We start from the raw sequence: 17859 nt of genomic DNA, 5'->3' as shown, positions 1-17859 counted from the left end.
AGAAATTGAGTCCAGAGTGCTTTAAAAAAATAAAATAAAATCAAGACCAAGGGATTATTTCAGAAACATTTCTAATGCTATCAATTCTTCAAGTTGTTATAGCAGCAAAGATGCATCTCACTATTAAATGTCTGCTTTATTTGATCTTAATTTACATCAGGACTTGCTTAGATTCATTTAATTAAAAAAAAAACAATACAAAACAAAAACCCAAAAACTAGAATACTGCAGAAGTGGCCTGGTATTGAGCAGTGACAGCATGGATTGTCTGCATCAGAACAGGGCATGTTTTACATTCAGCGGTCAAAGCCATGTGGCTCCTTTCTACCCTTGCCCACCTCAGCAGCAGTAGTTTGGCATATGCAGTGCTGAAAACCTGCTGAACCTTCAATGAGATCATGAGCATTGCAACTAACAACACTCCGTCCCCATGATTAGTTTTTTTGTTTTGTTACCGAGGGCAGCAGAGACCCAGTGTATCAAGTCAAGGTGACCCTGCAGAGTAATTGTGGTGCTTCACCAAACTTCAGAACAAAGGCAAATGTTGTTGGGTCGTTCTGCCCCCATGTTCGTGTTCCCTGGCTTGCCTTGATCGTTAGAATTTGACACTTTTCATTGAACTGTGGCAATGATTTTTTTTTTCCTTATGTGAACTGCAAAACTTCTAATGAGTGGTAAAATGGGGATTTTTTTTTTTTTTTATATGTATATTAATTCACAGAGGTATCTACGTCTGTAAGTGACTCCCTTTGATTTAAACAAAGCACCTAACTGCAGCAGATCTAGTCCTTAATGTTACTCTCGTCTTATTAAGCTATTTCAGCATGGATTTCAAGGGGGGCAGAATTCAGCTTGTGATGACAGACCAGAATTGTAATTATTACTACAAAGGAGAAACAAACTTGCATGTCCAGTACCAGTAGAGGGAACTCATGTCCCTTCTGGAAAACTTAAAAGCCTGTCTTATTTTTCTTTAGGTTTCTTACTTTCATAAGTTTGTCCCCTTTATAGTTACATGTCAAAAAGCAAGATCTTTTTTTGTATTAAAGGTAGTAGGACTATGGAATACTTCAGTACTGAGCAACAGCAACTATACTACCATTTATGTGCACTTTAACAAAACTAAAGGATTCAAACTTCACTGGCTGACTTGGCTGATCTCAATAGTAGACAAGACTTCAAAATACATTACAGAGGGAATAGTTAAGGGCATAGGAAAAAGCAAATAAATGTAGTGAAAGGAGAATAAAGTAGGATTTAATAAAAGGATTTAATAGTTATCTTGTGTTTTTTATGAGAGGAATAGCTTTTAAGGCAATAAAATGTTAATGCATATAGGCATTTAGTAAAGCTTCAGATTTGGCACTGAATGGGAAGTATTTGGCTAAACTGGAAAAATGGTTATGAGCCAGGGGTGGGCAGAACATTGGCTGAGAGGGGAGGAAAACAGACTGTGCAGACAGGGAAAACACTGGAGTGAATGGAGTTATCCAGGGAGGAGCTCTGCAACAGGATGCCTTGGAACTGATCTGCTTATTTAATACACTTAGTGAAGCTGTCCTAAAAGTAGGAGTCTGCTGATGCCACATAGTAATACCTGTGATATTGAGACACTAGAGTCTGTGGTATCATACAGTTGAAACTGTGAGACCTTGACACCTGAATTAGGCAGGAGAAGGAAATATTGTGGCACAAAATATAACATGATATATCTAAGGAGTAAATAACTAAAAGGAAGAACTTGTGGTAGAAGAATTTTCCAGGGCACTGGGATGCAAATGAATAGAAAAAAATGAGTATATTAATTGAGAAAAGGGTGAATATGAGCAAGTAATTCATACACCCATGGAAAAAAGTGGAGTGGAGTCAATATGACAGATGACTATAAGGTACAATTATAAGAACTCCAAAAAGCTCTACTAAAGAGTTATTATATAGGTATGTATTTATCAAAGCATTTATTCATATAAAAGTCCATGTATAAACTGTGACCAATATTACTGTATGGTTTGTATGAGAATCATCTGGTTGTCATCTAATAAGATCAAACAAAGGATGTTTTCTGGATTCTATTCAGACATTAGGACACAACTAAATGAAAAAGGAAAGCCAATGCTCTGTTTGTTTCTCTTCTTCTGTCCTTCCCAATGCTACCTTTCCTATCCCCAGGGGAAGCAGATTGTAAGGAGATGGGTGACTGTGTGCCAGGATCAGGATCTGCATCTACAGACTTGTGCCTTCCCGCGCTTGATTACCTCAGGAGATGTTCTCAGGTATGATGAACAATCTTATACAGGTACTAACCTGGCCTAGGAAACAGTTCTGACCTCCAGGCTTTGCATCAATGGTTAGATAGTTTGCATGAACACAACAGAATCTGTGATAAGTCTGATGGTAATAACCTGCACTGCCAGATGGAGAGTGGTGATCTGAAGGAATCCCATACCTTCTAGGCCAGCTAACAGTGGGAAAACTGAGGAGATAAAAACACTCAGACCCAAGGAGCATGTGGGAAAATGTGAATGTTCAAAACCTAGTAGTAACATATTCAAAGCTACATTCATTCTTATTTAAACAGTTACTGTAAACAGTGTTGGGAATGGAAGAGGGGAAAAAAAAGACACTCCTGAGAATTCTCAGCTCTTAAGAAGAGGAACAGGTTACACCCTCTAAAATACAGCAACAGCTTATCTGTACCATGAAAACATATCTGAAGCTCAGGGCAAATCTGTAACAATTAGAATGCTGGCATGTTTCCTGTAATCTCCTTGCACACAGCACAGATTAATATCCAGGGTTATTAGCATGTTTTTTGTCTGATTTTATAATGTTGTTTATATTTCTGTAGTACCTGCAGGTCTTTTTGTTGGACCCAGGCCATGTTTTTTCTGGGTACAATACAAATGCGTAACAAAGGATATTACCATAGCTGAAAGGACTTAATATCTAAATTCAGAGATAACGGGTGGGTTCAGTACACAGAGAGGAGAAGGAAAGGATAAGACAGCTCAGAATAATAAACAGCAGACATATCAAACTGTACTTGCTATCTTGTTCACCTAAAAAAATTTAGTGCCTATCTATGTGTATATCTAATTTATGTTCTATCTATACACTATGTCTGTCACATCACTCTTCCTCATCCTTACAAATCCCATTCCACAGTGAGGCAGAAATATTTTCACCTCTTTAAAAGAAGCAGCCATTTTTATCTTGTTATACCTTTTAACTTGCCAGCAGAAGAATAACAGGAATGACTAAAAAGAAATCCTGTCTGTGCATTGCAAATACATGGTTTACTTTAGAAAGGCCTGGTAAAATACTGGTAGCATCCCAGCTATAGCACAATTCTGCAAAGTTTGTATTTGTTGTGTAATGGACAGCCCAGGCAATGAAGCTCTGGAGTAAACCTGTACAGGTCCTTTTATCAGTATTTACTTAGTCCTTCAGAGCTCCAAAATATTCTGTGTACAGCTAATGGAGCTTCTTAGGTCATAGGTGCAATCAGTAAGTAGTAACATTTGTCTTTCACAAATGAGGAGGGAGCACACTCACTTCCCAAAAATGTGTTATTTAAATTGCTTTTCTCCCTCTCTTTTTCCCCCCTGACCCCTTACTTGTCAATGAACTTCTGGCCTGTAGTTGTGTTTTTCATTTACACTACTGCTGGATGAACAGAATAGATGCTGGCATTATGCTGCTTTCATAGCTTTTATTTTATTTTACATACCTGTGTTGTATGTGATAGCTTTTACAAACTTTCCCATATATATTTATCTTTTCTTCTCTTTTTTTCTCTCTCTCTCTCCTTTCTCCTGCCCCTGCCAGTTGCTAGCCAAAATCTATAAAATGCCCTTGAAACCCATCTTCCTCAGTGGCCGGCTAGCTAACTTGCCCCGAAGAGTGCAGGAACAGTCAGCCAGCAGTGAAGATGGTATTGAGTGCATCCTTTCCGACTTTGATGACGACACTGGTAAGTGCATTGAAAGCAGTAAATGCAAAATTAATCAATTGCTTCTTCCACATGTCACTGTAAATTTTGCCAACTGCTGAAAGCAAAAAAGAGGGGGAAAACTTCATAGTTTATTGTCTTTCAGTTGTCTTCATACACACATGTGCACACACCGAGCTTGGAAGTTCAGGTCACATCACCTTCTTTATGTTAAAAGATACGGCTCATACATAAGAAAAATACAGCCCTCTCTTGGGACAAGATAATAATATTTTAGTTATCCTGATATTCATAATACAACCAGTATATATTTCTGAGAGCTAACACAAAAATACTTTCTAGGCCACAGCTGAAGTAAAGGAGTGAAAACCTTTTAAGGTCAGTGTCGGCAGGCCTGCCTTTAACAGAAAAAATATCAGTGTTGAGTTAGAGTTTAGAAAGATAAAAAATACTTGTTTAAGTATGTTTCCAGACTTATGTCCTGTGGTCTGTTGAACTAAATGGCGTATTTCTGAAGTCCATAAAAAGCACTATGACCTTCAGAAAAACAAGCGTTTGTCTCCTGATTATTTGTGTGGATTGTATGCATTGTGGATTAAATGTGTTGTGGATTAATCAGGTGTTTGATGAACTAGATCTGTGTGGAGCCAACCAGTAGAGGAATGCAGCCTTACTGCTTCTGGGCTCGTGACGGCCCTTCGAAGCAGTACACTCACTTTTGAATATCTGAACTACTGAACTGTTCTGACCTGGCTGCCTCTGTGAAGAGCCAGCTCCCACCAGGCAGAAAGCAGGCTGACTCCAATGCATTTCATTCATATGCCTCACCAGAATGACTTTTGGTACCTACTTTTATCTAGGCTCTTCCACCACATGGATTGTCCTGTTCCATTGCTGCCCTGGATAAAGGAGAGAAAAGCTGTTCTCTGAAAAAAAGCAAACCACAAGTCCTAGTTTAAAAAAAAAAAAAAAAAAAAAGGAAAAAAAAAAAAAGAAAAACCTTTTACTTTCTTCTTTCTATGTTTGGGTTTTTTTCGCTCTGGAAATTTTAGGATGTTCACCTGGGTTGTGGGAGACCCAAGTTACTGAAGTCTCTGCTTTGAGTCAGGCTTGGGACTTGACTTAGGGTCTCCCCAACTCAGGTGAGCACCACTTGCCTACTGTTCTGAAGTGGCTCTGCCTACCAGTGTCTTGCTTGCTGTTAATAGAAATGCCACCCTGCAGCAAAGTAACCTTCTCATCTGGTTCTTCTCAGAGCTAAGCACTGAAACTTTCACCCAATTTGTATTTGGCTGGTAATGGCATTAGAACATAGCTAGGCAAAACTGACAAAGACAGAAGACGGTGCTTCACCTGGCAGTCTAGTGCTGAAAGTCAGTACCAAGATGGGACAAAATGTTTTAGCCTACTTTGCCTTATGGTGGGGCAGTGTATTTGATTCCGTGCCAAACTCTTCAAGAGAGTGTTTCTAAAAGATACTCAGTTCTTCCAGATTGGAAGATACCCAGATTTTGTGCTGAGTGATTTGTGCTGTTTCCTTATCTAGAAACATCATTAAAGTCTATATGACTCCAAACAATGTCACCATACATACTGCCCTGTGGAAGTGGTATGAATAAATAAATGATCAACCCAGTTACTATTTCACTGTATTTTCCTTGATTCTTAGGAAGACTCTTGCAGTCAGCAAACTCAGTGCATCTTACACAAAGTTCCCTTACAGCCTTTTTTATTGCTTTTGGAACATAATTAGCCAGCAAGTATCATGCAGACACCAACTACATCAGCATGGCTACCAGCATGGCTTCCAGTGGCAGAGAAGAAGGGCTTATTAGTGAACCAAAGTAAAATCCATTTTAGCCTAATAAACCTATAGCGTTTTAAGGAGACTTAACTCAAGAATAACACTATACATTGCAGGAGCATTGCGAGTATAATATGCAAGATCCTTCTAGTCATTTATAATATCATGGGGGACTACCAAGTACGTAAGTGAGCTGTGAAAAATTAAAGGGCAGAAATTCCTAACCACCTTCAGAATTGTATTGACAACTAGTTGTATCCCATAATCTTTTAGGGATACATTTCCTAATGTAGATATGAACTCACAGTACTACCTGTATCCTAACTGCTGTTCTGGTAATTGTCCAGCTCTGCCATATCCACATTTAATACTCTTCTATCTGTGACCTCTTATCATCTAAAGAGGACATGTGAGGCCGCCTGATGATACTTCATAAGGCATTATTACTGTTCAGTTTTGGGTACCGAATAGAGACAGTTAAATTATGAGTAGTCACCTTAGGATCCTTACCTAAAAGCATAACCTAAATGGGTACTATCCAGTCTGGGAAGCATTTGCAATGTTAGTGAGGTGTATAAAATGTCCCGTTAAAAAAATTAAACAAAAAACCAAACAAACAAAAAAAACCAAAACAAAACAAAAAAACAAGGCTAAAGAAACTGGACTCGTGGGAGTAGTAAACTAAGAAGGAAGACCAGAACAAGATGTACATGGAGGAGGAAGGATGGGACAAAACACAAACTTAATAAAAAGAGAAGGAAATGGAGACCATAATTTCAAAAATTGATACTGCCCACAACCATTACACAGCAACAGTGAACATGCCAGAACCCATGATCTTTAAGTTAATTAATTTCTTAGCCTTCATCACTTTCTGAGGGGGAAGTTCCACCTGTGGTCAATGCAGTATCTCACTCATGGCGTTTAACCTTTGTTTCGTTACATGTAGGCCTTATCAATGTCTGGATTATTCTGCTGGAAGAATTAACAACTGCCATATCCAACTGTCCCCGCCAGCACCAGCCTCCTACTTTGGATCTGCTCTTTGAATTGCTGAGGGATGTTGCCAAGACACCTGGTAATGAAAGGGTGTGAAAAAATGTGAGCTAGTAGAGCCCTGACCCGAACCTCTTAGAATCCTAAACCACTTCTGTAAAGTGTGTTACTCATGCTAGAGCTGCATAGAGACATTCTCAAGTAGAAAGGGATTTTCTCAGAGCGTGATCTGTTGTTCCAGTTAGTGCATTGTTTTATATAGACAAAAGGCATCTTGTAAGAGTATGTTGAACATACTCTTACATTTATTGCACAAACAAAGAGGTGCAGTACTCTATCAATGTCCTAGCCACGGAAAACATTTGGCTGCTGTCCAGGAAATGGAAAAAGAAAATTATATAGTCCTGTAGACCTGCTGGGAACAATAGCAGGTAAACAGTTGGCTAAATATTCATATACTACCTCACAACTAGATCCAAAACTGCTTACCCCTCTCATCCCACAAAAAAAGTTTCAGAACCTGCTTTCTTTAGCGCTGCCCCTGGCCTCAAGCTTGGAACAACTTAGCAAATTTACTGTGCATGTAGGCTTTGTAAGCAAAAATATACAACCATTGTTGTGTTTATTTTAAGGCCCAGGATTTGGCATTTACGCAGTTGTACATCTTCTTCTTCCCACGATGTCTCTTTGGCTCCATCGCAGCCATGGTGACCATTCTTACTGGGATGTGGCATCTGCTAATTTCAAGCATGCCATTGGCCTTTCCTGCGAACTCGTAGTGGAGCACATCCAAAATTTCATACACTCAGGTATGTCATTGCACTGTCACATCTACTGACAGTCATCAGTGGCATATTACTGTAGCTACATGGGGAGATGGTTTCATTGCTTTTTGGTTACTCAAGCATAAAGTAAGAGGAAGAGGGTTGAAAATTTCTGTTTGTTTGTTTGTTTGTTTGTTTTTCTTTCTTTATAGGGTTTAGAATTGTGGAAAAAATTAACTTGTAAGGGACCTAGGGAAGTTCTAGCCTCCAATCAGAGCAAGGCTATCTTCAAACTTAAATCATCTTAGTCTATATTCTGCTTTCCAAAAGAAGATACTGAGACTTTGATCATAAAGAACTAGAATATTCAGAACAGGATCTAGCAGAATTTCTCCAGTACCACTTAAGCCCAGACGTTTTATATTGTTAACATCAAAAGGACTGTTCTTATTTCAGTTTGATGCGATGCATGTTTCAAAATTGGGTGGTAGCTGCATAAAAAGATTTGGTTTTGCAAAGTCTCTGAATAGCAGTAAGTGTAGCAAGACTGTTTATCTCTAATTAATAATGAAAAGGCAATGATGTTGAAACCAGTCTGTGTCTTTTCCTTGTAGATATTGGTTATGAAAATATGATCAATACGATGTTGAAAGATCTTTTCAAGTTGCTGGTAGCCTGTGTAGCAGAACCAACAGAAATTATTTCCAGAGTTGGCTGCTCTTGTATCAGGTAACACAGTCTCTTCACTCTGTTAGCATATTAAAAAAAAAAAGATGGCTTTATATCTCTGAAGAAATTGCGGACTGATTAAGCTGGCTAACATCTCAAAATAAGTCTACAATATATCTATCTCTTGTTATTTGAATAATTAATTTTAGACTTACTAACCTTCTCTTGCTGTTTTCTGTCTGCTTCAGAACCTGTGATTTTAGGCATTGCTATGTGTATCATTACCATAAAAAGCACTTGTACGTTATTTATATTCAGTTAGTCAATAATTAATCCTTAGGAAAAATAACCAAGGGCCTTTCTGTTGGAACTCACAGGTCTTTAGAGGTAATTAATACCTTTCACAGTCTTCAGGTTATTACAGTCATAAACAAAATAAGCACTGCATTATATACTTAGGCAACGTGTGGTTCTTGTACGGGCAGGATGACTACTTAAAGAGGAAAAGCAAAAGGGGAAAAAGAAAAAAAACAAGTCAAAACTAGAGTGTAATTGCAAAAACAGGTCAGGGTAACAGCTGAGGAGACTGGATATCATTAGCTAGCTACCGAGTAGGCCTTTTGTTCTGTTTTCAGCCTTCTCCCATTACAAGTAAGAATTGTCTAGTTTCTTCTTGAACATGGTAACGTTTTTCTGTGTCCTTGCAGGTATGTGTTAGTGACAGCAGGGCCTGTTTTTACTGAAGAGATGTGGAGGCTTGCATGTTGTGCCTTGCAGGATGCGTTCTCTGCTACTCTGGAGCCAGTAAAGGTAAACTGCCTTTTCGCTGACAGTCAAAATGTAATCACACTAGTTAGAGACTCACTAGCTTTTGACAGGTTGCTTTTTCAGAAAAGTTTTTGGGTACAGTCCCAAAAAAAGAAGCGCAAGGATTATGTGGTAGCTTTTGTTGTTTTGTCAATTCACTCACAATAAAAGGTGTTAGATCAACAATGGAGATTGAAATCAGTTTTTCTAAACATGTGCAGACAACACTAGTCACTAATAGTCCAGACTTACTTTAAATTGCCCTGCCAGTATGAAATCAGAAGAGTTTAGTAGGTGAAAACTTAACTTTTGATCTGTTTGTTCCTCTGAATTGGCTAAAACTAGACAGAAGACAAAGTTGCTTACTTGATACTGTAGCTGCATGCTCCATATAGATTATTTCTCAACTCACTATATTTCTTGTAACAAAACAATCCTTATCACAGGCCACACTACATAAGAAGTTGTAATGCCTTTGCATCAAATACATCAAATGCTAAATAGCCGGTGACTGGCTGATGGTAATGGGACAGATGACTATGAATCTTGTATTACATATGAACAGGCTGAACAACGCTACAGTCACTGACTTCATTTAACTCACAGTGAAAGTCTGATGTTGTGTCTCTCTACAGAACCTGTTGGGCTATTTCCACAGTGGTTCCGAAAGCTTTAGTGGAGATGCCTGTGAAGTGAAGGTGGCAGCCCCCTCCCTCTCGCCAAGTGCTGAAGCTGAATACTGGAGAATCAGAGCCATGGCACAACAGGTACTGACTGATGTTTCAGGGGTAGTCAGAGAACCTTTTAAACTTGAGGGTTTTCTATATGAAAGTACATCATAGAAAGAACAAGATTTGTTCAACCTATCAAAGCAGAGTTTGAAGAGGAATACAGATCTTTTTCTCTATTAATACCAGGGTATAGATTGCAGAGAAGAAAAAGAGTTACTGGGAATTAGAGGAAAATGCTGACATTTAACAAATTATTTAAAACTCACCACTAACTCCTAATCAGCAGAGCAAGCTTGGAGACGACCTTCTCGGGGTCTTTTTGACTACAGCGGAGGTTGTTCATTTCATGAAAGTGGTTATATGAAACAGGTTCCTTGAAATAACAGCAGGCTGAACTTAATGACCTGCAGGGTACCATAAACCTGTCGATACTGTATGACAGTTTCAGCATGGGAAAGCAGCTGGATTAAAAGAGCCAACAGATGTTTTGGTGTCAATTTCTGACTTGATTAATCATACCCTGATGCTGCTTGAAAATCTGAGACACACAGACCAGGATTTGTGATCACAAATAATGTGGCACTGGCAGACTTTACTTGAATAGAAAAAATGTTTTAAATTAAGTTTTAAAGATGCAGAACTCAAGAAAGCAGGGAATGTGGCATTTATACTTTTCTTGTACACGCTGTCAGTGGTGCTCCCTGAGTCCTTCTCAGTGGGGATTTGACACAACTACTAAGCTACAAAACAAAGCTGCAGCAACTGAGAGTTGTTTCCCCATTTCTCACTGAAAGAACTGCAAGTTAAGCGTCTGTTGTATCTTCATGGCTGAAAATAATCCTTCCAAAACCCAACCTTTCTAGGTACAACAGACTAACTATGCAAACAGATCCTTGTCTCCACTGTACATGATATTTTGTGATAGTAGTATACAGACAGCAGAAAGCTTGTTTTGGCATTTGGTATTATGCCTTATACAAGTTCAAAGAAAAAGATGTCTATCCTTTGCCCTGTTCTCTGCTGGGTGTCTGGAGGTAGCCCACGGCTCTGAGGCTGTTTTACCAAAGCGGCAAGCTCCAGGGAAGGCCTGCCTGGGGGGATACCTTGCATTCTCTCCATCACTGTAAAATAAGTCGTCATAACAGATCTTCCACAATGCAGGAAATCCTATTCTCAGGCTCTCCAAGGACCCAGTGAAAGTGCTAAACTGATTGCTTTATGTAACTTGTTGTTTTCTAGGTCTTCATGCTGGAGACTCAGTGCTCCCCAAAGACCCCTAGCAACAAGGAAGGGTTTGAACATGCCCAGTCATGCGTGCTCATCATTGACCTGCCACCAGATAAGAAACCAAATGGGCATACCCAGAGAAGGTAAAATATCTTCTCAGGAAAATACTGGGTCATTAAAAGCAAGATAAAAATATTGTCAGACTGGCAGAGATGTGAACAGAGCCTGGCAAACTATGCCTCTCCATAGGTCTCATCAAAAAAATGAAATACACCGATCAAATAAAAATTAGGTTTTGTAATACAGGAGAGAATAGTTTACTACTGTCTGCTCTCCAAATGTTCCCATGTTAATACACTGGTGAGCAGGCACGTGCAAGAGCTGTTACAGTTATAGACAAGCCTGTGTCAGGGTCTATAATGTGGCCCTTGGAAAGCTGAATAAGGAAAACGCTTCTAATAGATAGTAAAAATTGGTAGGTTACAGATACCTGAAGGATATGTAAGGTCACACAAAGCCTTCAAGTAGAGGAAATGCAGATTAAATTAAAAAAAGAGTTCTCATAGGAAATACTAGGGAAATCCTTCCAATATTGAGATTATTTTCTTTAAGAAGTAGAGTTAAAAATAGCAGTTTGAAGAAAGCTTTGGAAGTACTGTTACATTTGTAAGGATGCCTAGCAAATGAAATAATGTCCGCTTCACTAATGGTCTTTTAAATTCAGTATTACTGGATTAAGAAGGTAGAAAAAGTTAATGGATAAACTGGAGCAGTATAAGAAGAGACCACATCCAAAGCTGCAAAACTGTCAACATATTGATCTAGGGAACGTTGGTTTTGCTTGGCACTTTATTTTTGTGGAAGTCCTTCTACATGTTCCCATCTCAGAAACTCATGCATTTGCATGACAATCTGATCCTGTCAAAGAATATTTCTTTTTGCTTGCACTCAGTTGTTTAAACAACTGCTGTAACATCAATAGGGCCAAGAATTAGAATTCTGCATTCAGGGTTTGTGTTTGTATTGCAAGGTATGTAACACGTGGCATGAAATTGTCTGTTGCTAGATACCAAACCTGCTTCTGTACCACTTCTCATTCAAAACTAAGCTAATGTTTGCAACGATGAGCCAGAATGTGGTAGTCCTTCTTTGGATGGACAGGAAGAAAGACCATGCACGATGTCTCTATTCTTACACAGCAGTACAGAAGTTTCCCCCAAGAGCAGGTGCTCTGTTGCCTTGCCTTCAGAGAACGGCCCTGCACAGAGACGAAAAAAGGTCTAAACCCTTACTTCGTGGTGGGAAAATACCTGCTTTATCCAAAGGTTTGCAGATCATTCTTCTTGTTATAATGAATGCAAAGCAAAAGACTGGAGTACTCCCCTCTCATGACGCATAAGACCACGCAATCTAACAGGCTGCATTCGTAAAGGTAGCGTGGGTCTTGCTTGTCTTTAAACAAATAAATAAATAAAGCTTGCAATTAATACAAACTCTGAATGCTCTCACACTGTGCTTCGTCTAAAAAACTGCAAAAAGTGTATATGCCAATAGGCAAATGTTACCCCAGCAATGCTCATTTTTCACCAAAACAGGGCTCAAAAGTTGACTGTGCCACTGTTTTTCATATTATTTGCTACAGCAGTGCAGTAATATGCCAGTCTTGCATGCTAGTAACTGTGGCCTTTCAAAAGTTTTACTTTAACCTTAGTGGGGTTTCTCTTCTCCCTTTTTGCTTTTGTTTCCTTAATGCTGCATCGTTTCACAGGAAGCTGGGGTAAGGGAGCTTTTCTTCTTCCTGAAAAGTAATAATATGTTTCAGTTTGAAACTTTGGGCAGAATAAGAAAATACTATCCTTAACCAGCTTTGGCATTGTGTGTTTGCACCTATAGCTCTGTAGTAGTTTCTCTTGGAACTGAGCAGTACTTTAAACTGTCCTTGGAAATGGACTTTTTGGCTATTACAAGGAAAACAGATCTCCATTCTGATCCTGCTTTTGAAACAGGATTAGTCTCTTGAAATCAATGCAAGCACTCATTTAACTTTATGCATCCTCTTAAGAGCTTTTCTGAGTCAGAGCCTCTAATGATTTTTACAGTGGAAAGCTACTTCCCCATAAAAAGCTCCAATGTCTGTATTAATCATCAAGATTTTAGCACTGTCAGATAATAAGACTATTAAATTCTACTGATGTATTGGCACTGGCAGCTGTGTCATGGTAAGTGAACTGACATAGGTAAATTAACCCTAGAAGCACAGATTTGTCTGACGTAAAGCTTCTGCATGGCCAAGCATATGGTAGTCCCTCAAAAGTCTCAGGAAGTTTTTTTTTTGGTGTTTTTTTTTTTTTTTTTTTAAACCAGGACCATTTGTGGGCTTTTATAAAGTCAATTAACATAAGGCAAAATTTTGAGAGTTAAAATATGTGTTTTTCTGGTTTATTTTTCTGTGTTGCATTCTCAAAATTGAGTTTTGATATGATTTCTCAAGAAAAAATAGACTTTTTGTTTCGGTACTTTGAAAACACTTTTGAAGTTGTTTAATGCAAGTAGGATAATTTTTGCAACAAAAAAATTACAGGGCTACAACTGAACATCTCATGTTACATGAAGATTTACTTTGTCTTAGACCTAAAACTTCAGTATTGCAAGCAAACTGAAAAATCTCTTCTTCACTAGATAGCGGTGCTAATTAAAATGTGACCCATCATAGTTCCCTAAATCAAAACAAGTATTACTATGTGTACCAGAGCATCAGCTCCATTTAAAACATTACCACTGTAATCTTATGCAAAGACTTTTTTTTTTAAATGCCTTAAGATAGGTTTCACAGTTTATAATTTTAAATCCATGAGATACTAAACAACAATCCTGTCCCACCCCTTCTTCCTAGCCTCCCTTGCCTGTAAGCCGCTCAGTGTTATTTACTAGTGAATGATCTGAGAACCTTGGCTGGGGGAATTTGCCATTCCTGGGTTCCCTGTGCAAATCAAAAATCAGTAAGATCTAGAACAACTCACAGCATCTCTCTGAACAGGAGCACAGCTAAGAATCACCCAGTATTGCATGTGAGAAACAGGGTTAGGAATAAAGATTTCCATGCTAGACTCTCAGTGTTCAAGTTGAAGTCTTAAGAGCAAACAGCGAAATGTGCTTTCAGCAAGACTTAAGCTTCTTTGCATGCTCCATTGCACTGCTGATGTTTCTGTAGATATTTTTTTATTGGTTGGCTCTTTGTGTTTTATTTTTAAGTACTCCTGTCATTAGTGGAAATGGAAGCCAAGTGGTAAACTAGTTTTGGCCTCAATTTGTCATGGCAAAGTTAAGGTTGGCTGAAAAGCTGGTGGAGGAATTTTAAGGATATTTCAACTTAGTCAAAGTTCAGCAACAAAACCAGAAAATATAGTCAGGGACCAATGGCAGAAGTGCTGCATAGCTTGTGCGTTAACAAATTCCTCAGTTACAGCAGGCTGAAATATTGAGAGTACTTGCAGCTGAAATTGAAACACAGAATATTTAATCCCTCGGTGTTAGACATCTCTGGAGAAAAGGACAAAAATTATAATAGAGCTTTGTTTTAATACCACCTCTGCACAAGTGCCATTAGTGTGCTTGCTGTGGACAGTTATTTTTTTCTTAACCAATGTAAGTGTCTTGCCTTCTAGGAAGGTATTTGAAAGAGTAGCTGAAAGACCATTCTAGACAACTTTATCTTCCTCCACTTTTTTGTAACAAAGCTCTGAAAATTTGGCCTTTCATTAGCATATTTCATGTTAGATTCTAAAATACGAAGTATTCCTGTACTTCTAGTAAAAGCACAATGCACCATTTTAATTTTTTTTTTTTTTTTTTTCCTTCCTATGCTTGGTTTACCAAGTATTCCTTTCAGGACAATAGTGGTGAGCTTGCTGTCCCACCAAGTACTGCTCCAGAATTTATATGACATCTTGCTGGAAGAATTTGTGAGAGGCCCTTCTAACTTGGAGGAGAAAATGACAATACAAGTACCAGAAAACAAGTTGGCTGGTTTTCTCAGGTACATCTCCATGCAAAACCTGGCTGTCATCTTTGACTTACTGCTGGACTCCTATAGAACAGCCAGAGAGTTTGACACCAGACCTGGGCTGAAGTGTTTGCTCAAAAAAGTGTCTGGCATTAGTGGAGCTGCCAACTTGTATCGCCAGTCAGCAATGAGCTTCAACATCTACTTCCATGCCTTGGTTTGTGCAATCCTGACAAACCAGGAGAACATCACTGCAGAGCAAGTGAAGAAGATCCTCTTTGAAGATGACGAGAGAAGCACAGACTCATCACAGCAGTGTTCTTCAGAAGATGAAGACATTTTTGAAGAAACTGCTCAGGTCAGTCCCCCACGAGGGAAGGAGAAGAGACAGTGGAGGGCTCGAATACCATCTCTGAGCGTACAGCCTGTCAGCAATGCAGACTGGGGATGGCTAATCAAGCGGCTTCATAAGCTCTGTATGGAACTGTGCAACAACTATATTCAGATGCATCTGGACCTGGAGAATAATGTAGAGGAGCCTCCAGTGTTCAAAGGAGACCCTTTCTTCATTTTACCATCTTTTCACTCAGAAACCTCCACTCCATCGACCGGAGGGCAATCTGGGAAGGACACACCATCAGAAGATGACCGGAGTCAAATCAGGGACCAACTGGGAGACAGCCTGACACCCCGAGGAGGGAGTGGAGAAATGTTGCTGCTACCTCCCCCCCTAAGTCCTAAACCAGAGAAAAAAGAGCAAGCCAGGAAAAAAGAATGGTGGGAGAGTGCTGGCAACAAGATCTATACCATAGCCACTGACAAAACTATCTCCAAGCTCATGACAGAATACAAGAAAAGAAAGCAGCAACAGGCCATGACATCCTTCACCAAAGAGGTCAAAGTGGAAAAGAAAGGGGAGCTCCTGGGTTCAAGAGGACCAGACTCGCCCATACTCCAGCGGCCACAACATCTTATAGATCAAGGTCAAATGAGGCATTCATTCAGTGCTGGTCCAGAGATCCTGAGGCAAGAGAAGAGACCACGCTCAGGATCCACAGTCAGTTCCCTGAATATATCTGTTAGGGATGCTGAGGCCCAGATACAGGTAGGACATACTTGTAGAATGCTACTAATAATATAGCAATAATTAAAAAGAGAGCTATAAATATTTTTCTATTGCTTTTATTATAATGATTATAATCTCTTCATTAGATGTCTTCATTACATAAAGAAGTCATCATGATGAGGACTGAATATTTCAGCAGCTGGCACTGATAAAAACCTGATTCTGTCCTATCAAAAGAAAATCAGTGGAAGTGTTATCAGGCATATACTAGTACAGCTTTCAAGAGTGCTTCTCTCACTGGGGCCAAAGCTGCACTTAGTCCTAACAACCTACAATGAACTCATTGCTTACTGCTAGGGGCTCTAGCCCACTTAAGGGCTATTGAAAATGTGATGCTGCTTGTCACAATGCTTTTGTACTTAAGAAGGTTTTTTTGTTAATTCCACAGCAGAAATAGCAGGGTCTGTTGCTAGACAGAAACTTGGTCCTTGCATGTCCAAGTGAACAAATCCAGTGAAAGCATCAAACTTGAAAGTCTTTGATCACTGTGGGATAAAATAAAAGGTGATGAAGGGCGAGCACTATACCCACAATACAAAGTCAAACAATGACTTACAGTACTGAATGTGAATTAGGAAGACACAGCAAACTTTAAATGAATATGCTGACATTACTCAGTCCTCTTCATGAGAATGCAACCACCAGGTATCTTATTTTCTGCCTCAACCAATGGGCTCATTGATTTAGAAGGGTCTTCTAACGGAGTCTTTTTTTTGTATCCAATTTGTTTGTAGGCATGGACCAACATGGTGCTGACAGTTCTCAGCCAGATTCAGGCCCTGCCAGACCAAACTTTTACAGCCCTGCAGCCAGCGGTGTTCCCCTGTATCAGCCAGCTGACTTGCCATGTGACAGATATCCGTGTCCGCCAGGCAGTACGGGAATGGCTGGGAAGAGTGGGCCGAGTTTACGATATCATCATTTAAACCTAGCTGTGCTCTGTTGCATAAGGGGAGAAGACATCCAAGGTATACAGCAAAGAAGTATTTGGGGTTCATTAATTGCCTATTTGTTGGTGATAAATTAAGAAACAATGAGCTTGTCGATGTATATACTCTATCCACTTGAGACTGTGTGTCCCTCACTCACACTAGCAAAGGAAGCAAAGCACGAGCGTGTCCAGGGGGGTCTGGAATGGCCCCAGAACCTGCCAGTAAATCAGGCTAGTACCTACAGCGGTGTTACATTACGGTAGCCTTCATTTTAATTCCAATTTGCAACAGTGGGACCCACATGAAACTGCAGCTGAATTTCCACACTTGCAATTAGTTGTGAACGCAACTGTCATCTGGATGTCAAACCAGGCCAGTAAGCCTATGTAACTTTAAAAAAATAAATAAATAAAAGTCAGGGAAAAGGTGGGGCTATAGGACAAGTAAAAAGGTGACACATGTTTAGGGTAACTTTTTTCCCTTCTGAAATTAGCATGAGAGAGGAAAGCCAAATAAAGATTATTGTGATAACTATATGCCTCACTCACTAGAGAAAGTGGAAATTTATTTTGCTCTGAGAAGAGCCTTTGAAGTCTGGTCACATTTGGGGTAGCTAATAAAGTATCCCAGGTCTAAAACTGGTGAACCAAGCACAGACTATTCATCCTTTCATTGCTCTTGTGGCATATTGCTTCAAGAGAAATGACACTGTCAAGCTGCCCTCTATACAGCACTACCCTGGCTGCCTCTTCAGCTATGCCTACAGCTGATCATTTTTCCACGTGTCTAATTCCCCCTGAGGGCAACAGGGAAGTTTGTTTTGCTGTTTCCAGTGAAGCTGGGGGGAA

The 17859-nt window shown here is 39.5% G+C and overlaps 1 protein-coding gene across 1 annotated transcript in view; it reads left to right on the top strand.

The window, feature by feature from the left end:
* Positions 1-17005, top strand: part of ARFGEF3 (ARFGEF family member 3) — a gene marked incomplete at both ends in the record, with an annotated part of 87903 nt that extends 70898 nt beyond the window's left edge. Inside the window, 10 exons of the mRNA XM_082305643.1 lie at positions 2170-2273; positions 3829-3973; positions 6706-6834; positions 7385-7561; positions 8131-8245; positions 8893-8995; positions 9628-9759; positions 10963-11093; positions 14828-16058; positions 16814-17005. Of these exons, the coding sequence (XP_082161769.1) occupies positions 2170-2273; positions 3829-3973; positions 6706-6834; positions 7385-7561; positions 8131-8245; positions 8893-8995; positions 9628-9759; positions 10963-11093; positions 14828-16058; positions 16814-17005 (2459 nt within the window). The remainder of the gene's footprint in view (positions 1-2169; positions 2274-3828; positions 3974-6705; positions 6835-7384; positions 7562-8130; positions 8246-8892; positions 8996-9627; positions 9760-10962; positions 11094-14827; positions 16059-16813) is intronic.
* Positions 17006-17859: the final 854 nt, after the last annotated feature.

The sequence above is a fragment of the Platalea leucorodia genome, assembly GCF_965183815.1.
Source record: "Platalea leucorodia genome assembly, chromosome: 3".
NCBI classification, from domain to species: domain Eukaryota; kingdom Metazoa; phylum Chordata; class Aves; order Pelecaniformes; family Threskiornithidae; genus Platalea; species Platalea leucorodia.
Note: the sequence above shows the minus strand (reverse complement) of the source record. Positions and strands in the feature narration are given on the sequence as shown.